This window comes from Amia ocellicauda, chromosome 4 (assembly GCF_036373705.1).
Source record: "Amia ocellicauda isolate fAmiCal2 chromosome 4, fAmiCal2.hap1, whole genome shotgun sequence".
Lineage (NCBI taxonomy): Eukaryota > Metazoa > Chordata > Actinopteri > Amiiformes > Amiidae > Amia > Amia ocellicauda.
Window position 1 is genome coordinate 41,570,344 of NC_089853.1, and position 18,693 is coordinate 41,589,036.

General features: G+C 42.8%; 1 protein-coding gene across 2 annotated transcripts in view; it reads right to left on the reverse strand.

Moving 5' to 3' along the window:
* Nucleotides 1-18,693, reverse strand: part of nol4lb (nucleolar protein 4-like b) — a 99,936-nt gene that overhangs the window by 70,285 nt on the left and 10,958 nt on the right. For both annotated transcript variants that reach the window (XM_066702283.1, XM_066702282.1), the window contains exons 2-4: nt 9,025-9,180; nt 4,677-4,788; nt 610-719 (exon numbers count right to left, since the gene is read on the reverse strand). In XM_066702283.1, coding sequence (XP_066558380.1) covers nt 610-719; nt 4,677-4,788; nt 9,025-9,180 — 378 coding nt within the window. The remainder of the gene's footprint in view (nt 1-609; nt 720-4,676; nt 4,789-9,024; nt 9,181-18,693) is intronic.

Below are 18,693 nucleotides of genomic sequence, written 5' to 3' on the forward strand. Positions count from 1 at the left end.
ACGCATACACACTTCTGCAAGTGACTTTTTAACCATAGAGAAAAGTAATTAATATCGTAAGGTTATTTACTTTGCGTTTCAATTATATAACCCGTTCCACAGAGAGATGGCAAACTGGGAACGGCAGATATGAAATACAGCATATGAAATGCTGTGGAAATAAGATGCCGGGTGGGCCAAAGGGAATCTTGAACACATAAGATCTCAGCAGGCCGCAGACCCTGAGCTCTCCACAGGACTCCTCATCTCCACAAAAACAATATAAGATTACTAACAAAGGAGAGCAGCAGCAATTGTATCCCGTCTTCAGCGTTGCCCTATGTGAGACAGGAAACCACTCAAATATTCGAGGGATACATCACTACACCAAGGCCAGACACACACAATCGGTTTTTAGCCTCCTATTACAAACTCTAGGCTTCTGTCCATCTGCGGCTGAAAGCGTACCACTCAGTGGGAGTTGTACACGGTTCCTAATATCGGTACTGAGCCAGGAGTTTCCATTTCTCCTTCTCACTGAGCAAAGAGTTAAAAAATATTTGCTACCACATTTCTGTAAAAAAATGGTCGAACAAAGGGATAAATGTAGAGGAAGGCTGAGTGTCCTACCTGTTCGTTGGTGCTCATGCACTGAAGCTTCATCTGTTTGAGATAGGTAGTGGTGATGGGCATGTTGTAGTCAATGAGGCCTGGGACCAAGGAAGAGGGCCGGTCGTTCTCTGCAAAGATTACAGGCCGCCTGGGTTAACTGCCATATCCATCACTACAACACTTATTTTTAACAAGTATTAAAATGTGATCTTGTCCTTAGTTTGTTATTTAAATCCAGCATCTCAGGGAATTGAAGGAATGACTTCTAGTTATTGGGGTGACTTTGAAACAAGGACAACAATACAATACATTTCAGGTAAAAAAAAAAAAAAAACACAAATCTTCAGAGGTGGTTTCCTTACTAGAGCCGTGTTTCCACTACAAACTCAGGAGATGCTTTTTGGATATTTTTCTTTTCTTCCACCCCCCACCATTTAGCAGTTGCTGGTCGTGTCACTAAAGGTTATTCAAATTAATTTAAAAGAAAATTGCTGGAAATGTGACTGGGCTTATTAAAAATGTCTCAGAGTAGCACTCGAAATTAAATTAAAATGCACTAAATGAAAACAAGACGACGTAATGTAGAACGATAAACATTGAGTTTTGTTCAGAGATACTCCCTCCCTTTTTACGGTCAGTGTAATTACCAAAGGCAATTCAAACGGAGATAAAAGGGAAGGAGCTCTCAAAGGTTTTATGTGGCTAGCGCAACTGGCATCAAAGCTTTAAAGAACTAAATGCTAATGAATTAATATATTACATCTTATCTTGCGTGGGGCCTTATTTGCTGGACTCGCTGAACCCGTCGGCCGTAGAAGCGCCACACTAAATGTGATCCTTTTAGATTATCATTGTTCAAAACACATTGTACGGTTTAGTTTGTAGAAATACGGTCTTCCTTAGCCACAAATGTCTAGACATCAGGAATCAATGGGGAGTAAGAGATTCAATTTTAAGCATCCAATCATCACTGCCACGAGAACCGTAATGGAAATGAGTGATTCTGAATTCCAGCGCTTTGTAGCTCATTGATTTACCTTTCCAGAAATTGCTCAATACACAAATTAATAAATACAAATATGGCCAAAACAGCACAAACTCAAATCATCCTGTTTTTGAGGTGAACATACAATACATCCAGTCAGGAGGAGCTGTGTTGTAGCACCAAAATATTCTCAAAACGGGAAGAAAATGATTCAAGCCCCATTTTTTCATAGACATTCAGACACATCCCTGACAAAGCTCCTCAGCGTTGTGCAAAAAATACCATGTGACAAGAAGCACGTGCCTTGTTATACCTCAGTCCTCTCCCTGCTCCTCGGTTCGCACAGTGCTGCTCAATCTGAGCCAAGTTCTGAGCCACTGAGGTCTTGAGATAGCTAGAGATCAGCTGTCTCTATGATTGTGTCACCATATTAGAAACGTCCTGGACTTTGTAATGCAGTCAATCTACACTCAACAACAAAAACCCAAGCTAGGCCCTTACAAATCTGCACCGTACAGAGTTAACAGAGTAGAAATTACACCCTAAACGTTGGGAAAGCCTACATTTACTGGGGACTCTAACCCTAACCCAGAACGAGCTCATGTGTCTCACTGAATGTCACTTTTGTTTGAAACGTTGTAACAGGGAGGGCGTGCTGCACAGAATTGGAAATGAAGTAAGCGTGTCTTAGCCTTGAAAAGGAAGTGAAACTCTGCACTGGAGCGACAGAGCTGGGACGGGGTGTTGTTCTAAGCTCGAACTGGGAGCCTTAGTCCTTTGTGATGAAAATCCTTTAAAAAAGGGTTAGCCGCTGAATTAGTCTCTATCAATGGGCAGGCTAAAACAACAACGCTTTACACACGGTATTATAGCCGCATCACAAATCTCGAGATGTTTTTTCTGTGTCTATGTTTTGTCATTTTATAGAAAGATATACCCAGAGTGTATTGTAGCCTCTCGTGGATGTCTTTAATTAAGGTATGCAGGGAAGAGATAAAGGGTGATTTAACATTAACACAGATTTTCAGATTGTATATCTTGCCCTTCAGAAATGACTAATTGTCTTTGAAGTCTTACAGCTTGCAATGGAGTTGCTGACTGGAGTAGTCTCCCTCTATCTATGTCTCACACAAACATGCATCTCCTGGCTTTCCACTGGCTCTTCATTAATCTCGATGGTTGTCCTCCTGGGACACATACAGAAAAACAAACAAGTCTACTACCAGATGAATGTTTACGGATACAAACAACTAAAATGTAAAATTATCCAATTAAGAAAACTATGGCTTGCAGTACATATAAATAGGACATCTGTTTATTTTTGTATTTTTAGAAGGAACCATCCCGTGAACCAGATGACTGTTTTCGTCAGAATTCAGAGAAAAGCAAAAGAGAATAAAACGCAGAAAGGGATTGAATGTGTTTGTCTGGGAAAGAGCAACATAATACAAGATTACACATGAATAGCTCTTTTGGACTAAATTATTCCACGTTGTGTGGATCCCTTATGTAGTTTGAGCTGCGTGGAAGTGGTTCATTCATCAGTGGACATTTTTTTCAATTTGGATTTCCCCCCCCTCTGTAAACAAAGTCTTCGAGACCCTGTTTCCAAGAATCAAGCAAGGCAGAAAAATGTAATAAAGTGGAGGTTTGCAATTGAAGGTAATGAAAAAGGTGTTCGTTTTTTTCCCCCGTTATCTATAAAATGGCTGGTAAGAGACACTGAAATTCTTAGTCACAAGCTATTCAAAAGGCATTCATCTGAGAGGTGGGGGAATCTGTACAAACTCAGGCAAACTGTTGTTCCACTGAAGTGCTAAATTGCAAAACAAGGGCATTTTAAAGCATTTCTAGTCCAGATCAATTGAAATAATCAAGCAAACTATTAAGTTAGAATCCAGCAACAACTTCCAACTCTCAGGTCAATCAATACAGGGATTTTTTTCTTTTTAACATTTTTAGAAAATCCATCTAGATTTAAAATGTCTCTATCCACGTTTGTAAATAAATAAATAAACTCACTCACTGACTAACAAAGTGTACCAAGACATGCCAGCACAATATCCTTTAGGCATATTTTCTTCAGCACATTAAAGGGACAAATAGTGCGATCTACAGTATAGTGTAATAACAGAAAGGTAAAGCTGGAGCAAAACAGACTTCTTCACTTCAGGATCTGGAATGCATTTTGATTATTTGTGTGTAATAAAATGGCACTGTGTACAGTAATTAATTCTGTTAAATAATTAATTTGTGAACTTTGAATACAATTTGCTGAGGCAGAGAGAGAGGGGGGGGGAAAGCCCTGTAGGGAAGATCGGCAATTAGCTTCGTTATGTATTTCCATCTCTCACTGTTTGTTCTGTATCAAAGCACCGTTTTTACGATGCATCCTGAATTAGGCCTCAGGTTTGTCTGTTCCACCGTTTAAAAACCACTTGTTTACCCTTTTTCCTCTGTCAAATCAATAAGCTTCCTGTCCCACTTGGCTGAATACAGAATATGCGGGAACCTGCATAAATTAGTGTGTGAAATCGTGGGTGCTATTATTAGGGCTCAGTTTACCGGTCGGCTACACCATAGTCTCAATGTGTGTATATGTGGTGTGTGTGGTTCTGTCTTGGTGAGCGATCTAGCTACAATGTCAGATCTAATAATTTTCTTCCAGGTGTTAGGGAGTACAGGAGGTAGGTGTATGTGTGTGTGAGTGGGGGTGTTGAACTCTGTAGGGGACTGTATGTGATTTGCATGCTTTCTATTTAGTGTGAAAATAAGTGTCCACAATTGCGTTGGGGATTTTCTTTGGAGGGGGGTTGTTGTTATCATTTGTACATAACACACCAAACAGGTTCTTCTTTTGGTCAGATGTTGGCTTCTGTACAAAATAAAAACTGCATTTCAATCCACCGAACCAACATCGAGAATGCAAGTACCATAGTCTCCGACAGGAACGGCAGATATTGAGATTACGACACAGTCGGGCTCCAGTAGGCACTTTACAGTTCTGACTCATGGGGGCCCGATCTGAAAGCGAGACTTAAAAACGACTCAAATGCAGAGCAACGAGAGGAGTCCGCCCCAAGCCCCAGTCTCCCCTTACCTTTGGACTCGGCCGCGCAGGGATTGATGTGCATCCGCTTCTGACACTCGTGGCAGCTCATCAGGAAACGAGTGACTGCCTCCCTGGGGAGAAACGCATAGGTCTCTGCGATCTGTGTCAAAAAGAAAGAAAGAAAAGAAAAATAAATATTCAAATATTTCATTTTTCACCTGCCACCACAAAAACAAAGGGTTTATTGCAGCTTCCGACAGATGTGTAGGAAAGGTATTTTCGACATTTGTTTTTTTTGTCTTCTTGTCAGTTTTTGTTTATACATTTCGACCTTTAGGTATACACGGTTTGGTATTTCGGAAGATTAAGTCTTAAATAAACTGGAGCACAGATCTCAATTTGCCAAGGTAGTGAAAACTGATCCAGCATTCAAATGGGGGGGAAACATGCAAGCAAGCAAACAAACAAAAGGTAACTTGGAGGCAGAAATCAGAGAGTAGCTCGAGAACAGTGAAATGGTATTGTGAAATCCTCAATCACATTTCTCCAAAGGATTAGTGCACACAAGCCAGTCATTCATAAAAAAATTAAAATAAAACAACACCGCATCAAGACCAATACTGCAAGGGAATGTCCACCTTGCTAGAGTTTTACATCTCTTAATGTTTCCAGAAGGTAAGCAAATATGTAGCTTACATTTACTTCTCTGCTAATTAAAAGCACAGACATAAGTGTTGTATTCACCTGTGCAGCACCAGGTCAAAGTGATGTATTCTCTACGTTTTTTTTTATAGTTTTTTATAGTTTTTTTTATTTGCTGTCATGTGTGCCATGTGTCATCTTTGCACGTCTACAGAGCTCATGATTGAAACGGCTCTGGTTCATGATGTTAATTGGTCTTCTTGGTTCAAGGCCTGATAATCTCTGCACAAAGAAAAGCCAAACTGAGGAACCTGGCTCTTTTATTAACAAAATCAAGAGCATAAAAAAATTGGCTACGATTCCTATTTAACTGCGCTGCTCCGGCGGCACTGTTCTGGTTGCCAGAGCAGGTAATTCACGACAGGACTACTGGAGCTTCAGTTCAGCTCTCGCATTGTCAGTGTGGCTTTGCCTGTAATGAAAACGACAAACAAAAACAAAAAAGCTCCTTTCAAAACCACTGGCTGCTTATCTCTGCTTTGGTAGGGTAATAGCACTGCCGCCGTTTCCCTCCAGTCTGTGAAAATGAAATGCGAGTCCTAATCTGGCTCTGCCATGTTCTCCTCACAGACCGAGCCTCCCTCCTGCTTCCTAAGCACCTCTCATTTCCTCCAACGCGTGTCTCCATTTCGCAGCTGATTTAATGCTCTGCAGAGCGGACAGGCCCAGTCATGAGCCACAGGACTCCAAAGGGGGTTTTGTTGTTGCTTTCATTAGTAGCCTGGTAGAGAGAAATGTCAACCGCTGCCTCTGGTGAAAGATATTCAGTTGGTCTACGTTTACCCACAGCACAGGGGGGATGAAACACCTGACTCGGGCCTAAAATATGGCACCGTACCTTATTTTTGGACAGATACTTTCGTAGTGAGAGAGGCTTCACACAGGATTAGTTATTTTTAAATTAATTCTAAATATTGAAGTTTTTTTTGGTGATATTCCACAAAAAGATTTAGAGTAACACCTCTATGCCATTTAACTGAACAGAAAATTAGCTACTACTGCAGTGTACCGAGCAGGACATTTTGTCTATTCTCCATTGACACTGAAAGGCAGTTGTCTTTTGTTGTGTGTACGTTCATCTGAGCTTCAGTTCTGCCTGTTTGAGCACCCCCGGCCTAATGTGTATTTCAATCAGGATCCAGATTCTAATTTAAAAAACAACAGTGCCTTCCAGAGCCGTCTGCAATCTTTAAAAAAAAAAAAAACGAGAGCGAGAATTAAATAATTTGGCTCCCCTGCCAGCTGTTGGTGAGATCCCAGGGCTCTGCGGGATGAGAGCGCCACCGATGCCACAGGGCAAGAAGAAACGAGGGCGTCCCGATGTGAGCATGCTCGACGCGCTCCCCCACACCGCCGCCCATCCCCCTCACCCTCCCTGAGATGCTTACAAAAGCACACAGGACTCTTTCTCTCAGCAGGACAGGGCCATTCCTCCAGCGAGCTCTGCCAGCAACAGCATCCTCTCTCCATCTCTCTCTCTCCCTCTCTGCCTCTCTCTCCCCTGCTGGCATTCCCTTTTGACCTTGACTCAACCCCTTTAAATAAAGTCAAGGCGGTTTTGTTTTGGATCATAACAGAGGGCCTGCTACTCCGTGTGTCCTACCAAGACACCTCCAGGACAACATAGATGTGGCTCACTGCATCACAAACCAAGCCGCCAATCGCAAGCTGCACATTCCTTTTCATTTTCCTGACAGGACTCCTTTCAATTTGAGGATGAACGCCTGGCGCAAAATAGTCATTTTGATCAATTTAGCCCGATATTAATAATTCAGTACGGTCTTGGATAAAACAAACCACCCCCCCACCCCTATCCTATAGTAAGTAGGAAAATTGCAGCATTTATTCCAGAGCCCCTCAGTACAGCATCTCCACGGATGCAACCGGATGTATATACAAATCTCACCGAGATTTCACAGGTTATTATTTTTCGTTTGGAATGGTATCAAAGGGTGAAAACAGAAAATCATATAAAATCCACACACCGGACCTTCCACAAATGAATAAAAGTGATTTTCGACCCCATGCACAAGCAAACATACCAGACCATAAAATGGATTACGTTGGTTTTCACTTTTTTTTTTTAAATAACAGGAAGAGCTCTTGTCAGTTTGTATACAATGGAATGTATTATCAGTATGCAAAAGCGCATCAGCAACAATGATGCAAACATGAACCAAATTCGAGCGATGGCTTACAATAAGGACCTGGCAGATGAAGGATTCCCAGCAGTGTCTAAAAATCTAAGCATTAACAGAACGGTGCGAGTTTGACCTTTGCATTGGCTCAAATGTAGAGTTAGTGGAGGAGCAAAGAGTATTATTTCACCACTGAAGGCATTTAAATTGTGCATGGTGTGCCCCGTGGACTTGTTAAGGCTCGTGTTCGGGGTGGTGTCTGGTCCCCAGTCACCCTGCCATGCTAATCCTTCGATCAAACTGTGCCATCTGCCCTGAGGCCCTAGAAATAATTGACCACTTTAGGGGATTACCAAGGTATTCCTGACCACCAATTTCATAGCACAGGATTAATCGAGTTTTACGACAAAACGTGAGAAGACGCAGAGATGTCAATGCCAATGCTGGAATAAACTCTGTCTGATTTCTTTCACAACAGCGTGGACAGGAGAACAGAAGCCGTGAAAGAAAATCCCTGTGGACAATGCTTTTCTTTAAATACAGCTCATCTTTAACAACAACAAAAAATCATCCTCCCTTCTCCCACCGATATTCATGTAACTTCAATGCTTTATACACAAAGGGCTGGTTGGTGCTATAAACCAGCCATACATGCCACCTCAATTTCCGTGCATGGGATGGGTGTTTGTGTAACAAATTGGACTAATTCACATGAACTGTACGAACTGGAAAAATAAATTATACAAACATGTTTTAAATAGATTGCTAATTCCCCCGCCCCACCACCACCATGCTTTATTAACTATATTAATCATAAAGGGTTACATTCAATTTGAATGGATAAACAATTTAATCTGCAGTACTCCCTTTTACCAGAAGAGGGCACATTCCTCAGAAAAGAATCATGCATTTAAATAGTGTGCTTTAAACATAGCCCCGTGAACTACTACTTCTAATAATAATAATAATAATAATAATAATAATAATAATAATAATTTTAAAAAATACATGACTACCATATGTTCTGAATGGTTGAGACATATGGAGAGTTAATCACTCTCCTGCCACAATCAAAACACCTCTATTTATTTGGCAAAACTAACTAACATGAAAAAAGGATAAAAGGGGAATTTCTTCCAGTCCTTAAAAACAAAACAAAAAACAAAAAGAACAACAGTCAAGCTGATTGGACATGTGATGTCTGCTCAGCGGGAGATGTACCACTCTAGTTTAACAGATAATTAAAGTTTGAAAAGCTCCTGAGGGAGCTGATCGTACGTGGTGATGTCAGCATGGCAAACCTGTGTGTGTGCTGGCTGTCAAAAACGTCTGTGTCCTAGCTGAAAAAGCAAACCAAAAAAAAAACACCCTCTCTCGCACAAATCACACACCCCCTTAAAATAAATGTCTCCTCAGGGCTCCACAGACGAGTAAGGAGACTGTGCTGTAGCCCCTGAATGGGAACATCAGTCTTGTTTGAGTAAAGCCTTCTGATACAGCAGTAGTGGATACAAAATAAATAATTAAAGCTCGGGCTGCTTTTGCTCAGATCTTACCGCTTTATAGGTCTTCTTCTGGCCGGCATGCTTGGGGGCCTTGTTGGGGTCAGAGCCGATCTCCACGTGCATGGCGTAGATGATGTCGAAGAAGTCCTCTACCACGGCCACCCGCTTCATGGAGGAGCTGTCCTGGCCCGAGCCGCCGTCCGCACACTGCAACACAGGAGAGCACAGACTGAGCCAGGAGAGAGAGGCACAGCCGAGGCCAACATCACAGGATCTCATGACTCACAGAACGAACAGCACGATGCGATTTGTGTTGCTATAGCCCATGGTGTGAGGATCAGTCTTTCCTATCGGGCCCCATGTGACGGACAAGGCCGGGTCCCCAGATATAATTTCGTGCTCACTGTAGAATTCCCCTATTCAAGGCTGCATTTTTTTTCTCTATGTTAAACACAACACCTGAAGCCCAGAAGTCTTTTTGACTGCTTCTGAGAAAGATGCCATCGAAGACCGAAACTTGGTAACACGACTGGCAGGTCAAGCATGATGCACAATAGCAGGGAAAAAGCAGACGCTCTCAAGGTACTTTTTGGGTACTTCCACACTCTGTGAACACCGAAACACGCCAGCAAACGATTAATAGTAGAGTATGGCGAACCCAAGCTACTCTGACTTCCTCTGCAGTTCTTCGGAGTATACACTTGGCAAAGCTCTGGCCCTGCCAGGAGTTTAGATGACTCAGAAGGAAAGTTTTTCCAGTTTGTGAGGAGGCCCATCGACCTCACACGATCTGACACAGACCCAGAGCAGAGCCACTGAACAGCAGCTGCAACAGACGAGATCAAAAACAACAGGCATTCCCCCAAAGGACTCTTTTCAACTGCATGTTATTCAGCTATATATATTTGAAATCAACAGAGGAAGTCCGTGTTGCAAAGGTGAAACCTGTACATATACAAAAAAAATATACAGCTCCTGAAATGTGAGAACACTAGATGCTTCACACGTTCGATTTTCTCTCTTTCGCTTCTTGTCATTTCCCTTAAAAATTATACAGTATCACGGGTTGAAAACTGAAAGTCAGTGGATACAATGCCTCTCACGGTTACTAAACCTCTCCTATTCTATTTGGCATAACAACAGAAACAGATTTCTCCTAGCTATACTCACACACAAAGTCCTGACCATTATCCTAATATCTATAAACACTTTTTATTCTGCTTACGTTTCTTTTATCCTGCTTTATATCCTCATAACCCTCATGTAAAAGTCAAACTCAATATCTGTATGCGTCTGAAATGGGGAAGAGTGCCTCTGTTTTGGTTAGAAGCAGCACAAACTATATTGGTGCAAGATCTGCAATAAAAACAAGAATTCTCAGAGAGCACATCCTAACGAATGCAAAAAGAGTGGGCCTATAAAGAAGCACACTTTTAAGAATGACATACCTGTGAGTTGAGCGTGAAATTATGCCATCTAGCCGGCAATTTTCACCTCAAGTTGAATGAGAAAGCTTAATTAAAAAGTATTGACCACCATTACTCCATGTGATTCTAGTGCTGCGGTGCTCGGAGGCTGGGACCGTGCCGAGCTGCTTTAGGGTCGGCTGCACTTCCAGACACCTGTCATTAATCACACTAATGTGTAAGGGTGGGATTCATTTTTTTATTAATGCCGATACCCTTTAGACAAAACATCATATTTTTCATGCCCTAGTGACTTCTGTGTGCTGGAGACTAATGTGTTGCGGTAACTTGCAGCGCACAAAAGATGGAAAAATGCTCTCCTCTTTGTCCACTGCTGCCGTACATGGGCAGATAATACTCTGCTTACCACAATGTTGTAGGAGAGGACTCTTTGCAGGATTCATCTCCCAAAGTACAAGAGCGTTTTATTTCATACAGCGCAGAAACAAAGAGCATCAGTGTTCGCTCTCTCCCCGCTACCATGAAAGTATGACATTCGGCCTCCACAAGGAGTCATCTGGACACCCTTAAAAAAAAAAAAAAAAAAGTCATCGGCCACTACTCCCAGTACACAAATCATAAATGCCAGCTAGTAACCGATTGGAGAGTCAAATAGGATGGATACTGTGGGGTCAGTTTCAAGTCAAATATGCAAAAACTTTAATGCTGACCTTCAAATTTCAACACAGAAAAGAAAAAACCCATCAAGGCTCATTTGTTTCTAAAAACGAATTTAACAATGAGAAATCTGTAAAACCGAACGCCACAAAGCCTGTCCGTCCCCAGGATCTGTCCGAAAACAGAGGCCCTGTAAAAAACGCTGTGTTACGAACACAAACGGCGGGAAATGAATGATTTGTTTAAAGATGCATTCTAGATTGTCTGTGTGTATAAGAATGTTTTAAAAGAGGACAAGACCCGTTCAAACAGTGACAGGATAAAGCTGGTGGAAATGTTTGGTTTATTTAATCCAAGACCAGCAACACAAGCAAAGCAGCAGAGAAAAACATTTTGGATGACTAATAATACTGTTCGTGTTCTTTTTTCTCATTTTTCTTTCTTCTTTTTAAAATGTTTTTAATTGCCTTAGAGATGAGGTGGTGTTTACTTGTCAATAATCTGTTAAAAAACAAAACAACGCGCACTGGCCTCCTGCTAACCAAAGGCTAACCTTGTTTCCATAGAAACGGCGGCTGACCTCTCGGGGCAGGAGCTCCTGGCTGCGGCACGAATGACAGATCGTTACAACCAGTAGACCTGCAGCCAAAGCACTAAAGGTTAACTTTCATTAACAGGGATCTCTGCCACCAACTGCACAACACATTCCCCACTCCTCTCATTCCGAGTGCGAATATTTCTCCCACCCTTCAGCCAGAGACACAGGCCTTAAATGACCATTATCTCGAGCATCTCCAAACCGACTGATCTGGATACATTTTTCGGCGAGAAGGTTTTTTTTTGTTGTTTTTTTATGAAGTCACAGAGATCGGTGGCCAATTCCTGACTCATCGCTGGCCCTCCTGGGAGACGGAGGAGGTGCTTGCGCTCTACAATGGGACCTAGAACTGTCCTTCTGGTTTTGTCCTGGGACCCTGGCTCCTGTTTACCGCATCACCCAGCAGTAATTAGCATCAGTGTTTGGGTCTATTGTCTGGGGGGGAGAGCGCACTCAGGCCTAGGGGATGCAGGGGAACTGGGAGGCTGCAGGGAAAGGGCCCTCCATTATCCAGCGAGAGAGAGGGTCTGTTGAAAGAGCCGTCCAGCCGGCCCGCCTGCGCTCCCCCAGCCAGGTAATGAGCGTTTCCATGGCGACGCAGTGCAGTGGGCTGGACAGGCCGAGTTCTGGCGGGGAAGAGCCAATCCGGCCTCCACAAGCTGGGGCACCTACACTGGCTAGGGGTCACTTATTTTTTTATTTATTATTATTAAGGGTTGTATGTCTTTCACAAGGGGGGGGGAGTGGAGGGGTGGAAACAGGTCCACAGTCATGTATTTGGCCTTTCTAACAATGCACTGTAATGCACGTATAGGCTACTGTGTGCCCTTGGGAATGTGTCCTTCAAACACAAGTTTCTTTTCAATATCTTGTATAAAAACCCTGCTGTGTGTGAAGCGCCAGTGTAGTCATTACCAAGAAGAAGGAAAAGGAGATGCGAGACGGACCTGAAGAAGCAAATGCATGCTCTCATTTTCCTAAACCTCTCAGGTGCTCGGAGGGCGTTTATTTGCACTCCACATTGGCAGTTGGCAGTCTCTGAAATGATTACAGAATCTTTAACACGTGTGGAACACTGGCTTGTCTGTGGAATTCCACTGCAGGGAACAGGCGTCTGCCCGTGGGACAGCGGGCGCTCAGACACACGGGGAGCCGCGCGCTCCCAGCTACAGGGCACGTCAGCGGACTGTGGAAGGAGTCTTTGTGACAGAAGATGCCCCTTTTCTGGGGATGAGGGACAGCAGGGGGAGCGGGGGTGGTGGGGGGGGTCGGGGAGATGGGGGATGGGGGTTGCACCTCCACAGTTTGATATTGCATTCAGGAAATAGTGGGTCAAAGTCAAAGCCCGGAACAATAAACTAGCCCTGCAAAACATTAACAGGCAGGTTCTTCGCAGGAGGGAAAAAGACGTTGGCATCAAAATATGGGGATAGTGGGGATATTATAATTTTTTTTGGTGGGTTTTAAATAGTAGAAAATGAACATGAAAGTATACATGACCATCCTCGATGACGCACGCATGAGTTTGAATCTGAAAACAAGAACAGATCAAAACACAGACCCTGGCATAACATTAAAAACCTCATAGTCCATGGCCTTGGGTATTAGAAATTCCCGAAAGAGCCCAGGCTGTGCTAGTTTACTTGTGCTAGTCTCGTTCACACACAGGACAGGGTTCATTTCTAAATTAGGAATGTTTACGCTCCTAACCTGCGCAAACTCGGGCATCGCCACTGAACATTTGCATTCTAAAGTACAATGCAAATGAGAGCTAATGAAGAAAGAAAAAAAGCAGGAAATTCACCATTTCAAATGCAACAGGAAGCCCATATGCATGTGTATCCAGAAAGGTGTAATAAAAGGTGTAATTCCTGTCAATCTTCCAATAAAACGTCTAGAAGATTGAATTGGATTTTTAAATATAAAATGTCAAAAGGATTTGTTTCAGTTTTTGTAATATTGTCTAAAAATATATATATATATCATGTAATTTGTTATATTTTGACCACAGGGGCTGGCATATCATCATGCCTTTCAGAGGCTCCAGATTACGCTGTGATATCCCCTCTCCCGCGCTCGACAGCTCGGTAAGTGAGGCCAGCCTGCGTAATGCACTGTGTCACCGCCACCGCGGGCCTCTGGCTGCATCTCTCACTGCAGGCCGGAGGCCCCTTCCTCCCCTGTGTGTATTATTACAGTCCTCCCCGTCCCAGAGCAAACAGCTCAAAGGTGCAGCCCAGTTGCTAGGATACCAGAGGGTTCATTTTGTACACGGCAGCCTGGCCCCTGTCATGGCAGCAGCTCCTGCACGATGTGAAGTGTATACAGTACCAGGCTTTGGGGAGAGCTGGATAATGCCATGCAAATACTCAAAAACCACATGGAAATGTGACCCTCTGTTGCTTAAAATATCTTCGGTGAAAGACAAAGATTTTTTTGAAATTGTAAATGCGTGTTTAACTGAAGTGAAATAAATGACCAGTAAATCATTCACGAAAAGGGGGTTCCTAGCAAAACTCGAGCTGAAGAGATACCGAAAGAGGAAAAGCAACTTGGCTTTTCCGCAGTGTGCCGATCTGAGTAGCAATACTACAGGAAAGGATATGATTAAAAAGTATAACTATGTTTTCTGCTTGGAAAATAAAACTTAGGTAGTTTTACTTATGGTTTACAGCACCACATAAATATGCATTTTTTTTAAAGAAACTACTAAATAAGAAACCAAATTTTGTAAACATACAAAGAAAAAGATTCGAATGATTATCATCACCAATAGCAGAAGTGTCTAAATCCCTGCACCGTAACACCAGATCCTGTATACATACAACTCCTCATTGCTGGGAGAATTGGTCATTATAACCCGTTAAGTACACTGGTTACATTAAGTAGTAAAGAAACCAGGGTGGAGCTTAGATCACTAGCACTATGGACTTCCAAAAGCCTGGTTTTCCACACCACTATCCTTTTGGGTTCTTCCTGATTGGTTTGTAAAATTTCCTTTGATTTTTGTGTGTGGAGTGCAGCGCCCCGTTATGACACATCATCTGTCCAGGGCAGGAGGGATGGCCATGTTGTGCAGACGAAGGCCTAGGAGAGCCCGGGCAGGCCTGGATAGAGAAGCAGCCAATTTCACAGAGACGGAGCACTCAAGTGCGAAACAGAAAGGGCGCCTCCAGCGATCATCAGATCAGCAGATTGTTAATGTAATAGTGGGTCACATTTATAGGCCAGCTTTGCATGGCGATCGCCCATCTTCTCCCTCCCTCTGACACTGGTGATCATATCCAAAAATAAATTAAAAAACTCTTATGGTCATGTGTTGCTCAATTACTTCCACCCCCCTCACCTTGATCTTTTAGAGAGCAATGCCATTACCCTCCCTATCCTCACTAAAACTTCACCTTCTTCACAGCTACCGTACAAATCACACTGGAGCACAAAGACTGGAGGCATATGAATGTCCACATGACTAATCATTGGATGTGTCATTTTCTCCCTCTCCATTTATGCATGTATATATTAAAATATTGTGTTGGTAAGCTTCTTGGCACTTCTCCCTTCATTATTTCAACCTGCACCTTTTGTAGCTATAGTATGTCCCAGTGCTGATCAAATATGAGCAAACCCGACACCTCCACGTCCTGGAACAAAGCAGCTACCGGGTTTATTTGTATTTTCTTTTGCAGCAATCAGCTGACTTCCGTTCTGTTTTGTGTAAAGCCAGCCCCTTCACATGAATCGTAAAACCAAAAAGGCTTTCTGCAAGTTTCTTTTTTATTTTTATTTTTTTTAATCATTTATGACTCTAAGGGTTGGTCTGTAAATCTAATTATACAGAGTTATGAAGTGATTGCTGAAAGCTCTCTACATCACACCGCAATTAGACCAAAGAGACAGCGCTAATAGGAAGCTAGGATGCTAATTACCAACTGGAGTTGGCAGCTTGAGCCAAGATGAGCTAAAGGGGGCATTGCCTGGGGTTGCGGGTGGGGGGCTGGGTTTCTTTCCTCTCTTCACGGCAAACAGCTATTGTCCTGCTTCTCCTCTGGAAAGAAGAAATCATGGAGCACATTTACTCTGCACTGACCAAGTGGATCTATATACACACACAAATACGCAGGCACACGCACGCACGCACGCACACACACACAAACAGGCATGCAGGCACACGCACAAAAACAAACACACAGGCACATAGATGCACCCAACCAGGCACACATGTATAAAATTCCCATCCTCAGCGTAACAGAAATCACTATTACACACAAGTTGAATGGAGTAGAACCATGACAGTGTGCAATACTGAATTAAACAAAGGAAAAATAACTGCTTTTCTACTGAACCCATAGGTTAAACCAAGCGCGGTGAGACAGGTCAGGGACACGTGTGAAAACATGGAAGAATCCATGGATACCTTTGTAGTATAAAAGCTCTCGTGAACTTACCGAATGCAGTTATTTTACCTTTTCGCTGAAGAAAAACAGCTTTGTTATCAGCTTTCACTGCCGAGGTTATAAATCGCAAACTTAACAGTGCATCCTCGGGTGGAAGCAGACCTTCTTGGGCAGCTTATAGCGTATGTCAAACTGGCTCAGTGCTGGTCTCCCAGACACACTTGTATCCAAGCCATTGGCGTGCTTTCACAAACATACTCTTTGCATAATGTAAATATATATGGGCTACAAGAAACCCTGCATCTGATGACCTAAAGCAAAAAGCATGTCAGAAGAAATTTCTATTTGTGAACAAGGATGTTAATGTATTGAGCATTGCCTTGCACTTCTATATATAACAATATAGATATAGAAGACATATATTACATGCATACATAGTATATATATATATATATATACACATACACACACACACACACACACACACACAGCACACATATTTATTTAGTCACACAGAATATTTCTAGTAATCCTTAGAACTATTTAAAAAATCACCAGAAATCTTAATAATAATAATGATAATAATGTAATATTTGGTTGCGCACATGCCATTTCAGTTGAATTTTGACTTTACACATGTAGCTGGTATATTCCACAATTCTTTCTTATACATATGTGTCTTTTAAAGATATTACCAAAGTGCCCCTGTGGCTTGGGTGAATTAAATTGTTATCCAATGAGATTTTCCCAATGTTGTACAGTGTTGATACAGTGTTTGTGATCCAACGGTGCATAGAGGCCAGTGGCAAGCGTCTCTGTACTCCTGATATCAGTTTAGAGGATGCTCAAGCAGCTACGGCGACAACACAATTTGATAGTTGTTGTTTCGGCGTTGACAACAAGAAAGGCTCAGGCTTCTTATACAGGTTCCGTACAGAGAACTGGCAGGTAATTGACATGGGGGTCAATCTTAAAGGTTACAAGCATCAACATCTCCAACGTTACATGTAATGTTGCTTAAAGGTCAAGTCCACAGGTATCAAAATCTCTGCAGTCACTTGTCATTGGTTATTGATTTCATATGTTCTGATCCCTTTCATCGCAGCTTGGTTATGTAGCTGGTCCTTGTGTGTCCCAGCTGTGACCCTCAGGCCCTCACGAGATATCTATCCCAAAACCAGAATGTGAAGCGGGTTTTCAATGTGGTTTACTTCTTCAGAAACTATTAAAAAATTGTTTTGTATCTGCAAAACCCCTAAAGTAAAACATCTTACCACTGGGGTACATTTAAGCATGTTGTGCAGTACAGATTAAATATGACACTGGGGTACAAAGAATCCCATGTTACAACTTCAGAGAATAAGTTTTATATGTAGAACTTTCTAAACGGAATCCTTAGACATCTACTGGTCACCACCGGAACCAAATCCAAAGCTGATACAAATCCATGGCTAACCAATTGGCGATAGAAAGGTCGAGGAAAGTTCTACAACAGAGTGCCTTCTTAACATCTGCAGCGTTGGGCCAGCGCAGCTCAACAGGAGAGAGGTTTTAAAGGCAAAAAGTCAGAAGCCAAACAGGAACTAGTGTTCCAACACCACAAGCACAACCTATGAGTTATATCTGCAGTTTATAGCAGGCTGGCTGGGTTCCCGTCTCACAAAGGAGAGAGTCCTATCTTTGTTTCCCATCAACACACAAAAGACCAAAATCTCCTGTGGTTTTGGTAAAGCTTTGGCTGCTGTTATACCGTGCCACACATCCGTCTCAATAACCGAATGGTTCAGCAACTGCACTGGCGCGTACAGGTCTGTGCCCTCTTGTGCTTTAAAAAGGATGTGTTCAGTGAGAGAGGCAGGCTCCGCAGAGCCTCACAAGGCAATCAGTAACTAAATAACGCTTTACCCAGCACGAATGACCCAGTCTTGCATATGTAAGAGGGTCATTTTGCATTTTGGGAAAAGAAACTACTTGATCAATGTCATTTTCGGTGAGAGATTTTCCAAAAGCGTATGTGAAAGGGTAGAGCCATTTCCTCTACACCGATGATGCTAATTGCCAACTTCTTCAACAGAACATTAGTGACCTAACAGAAAAAAAAAATAAGGGATGCCCTTCCTGCAAATGTTTGAGACCATTCAGCCTCTCTAGAGCTCTCAGCACAGCACGAGGTGGGAAACACCCAAGAGAAGCCGCAAGTATTTCCAGAGAGGGAGAATATCAAAAGCGTTATCTAAGAGCTGTATCTCCCACTGCTTCACCTCCAGTGTGCCTGAGACCCTGGACTGTGCTCTGTATTTTTCTTTGCTTATGATGAAAGTATAGGAGCGGCAGAAATAAATGAAAAAAGGCCAGAATGAAAAATATTTGCTCCTAATAGCCTATAAGCCTAAAACCTGTGAGAAACTAATTTGCATGGAGCTGGAGATATTTGCCTCCCCCCTGCCCACCAGCCTACCTGCCTGCCTGCCTGCCCCCTCCCCCCCATCACCACCATCACCTCCCGACGGCTGTCTCCCAGGCTCAAGGCTGTGCCATATTAGCATTCCGCCCCAGCCACCTATCCACTCTGCCATGGTCCCGTGCTCCCCGGGAATCTCTGCCTTTGTCCGGTTCCAGAGGGAGGTCAAACCAAACGTTGGAA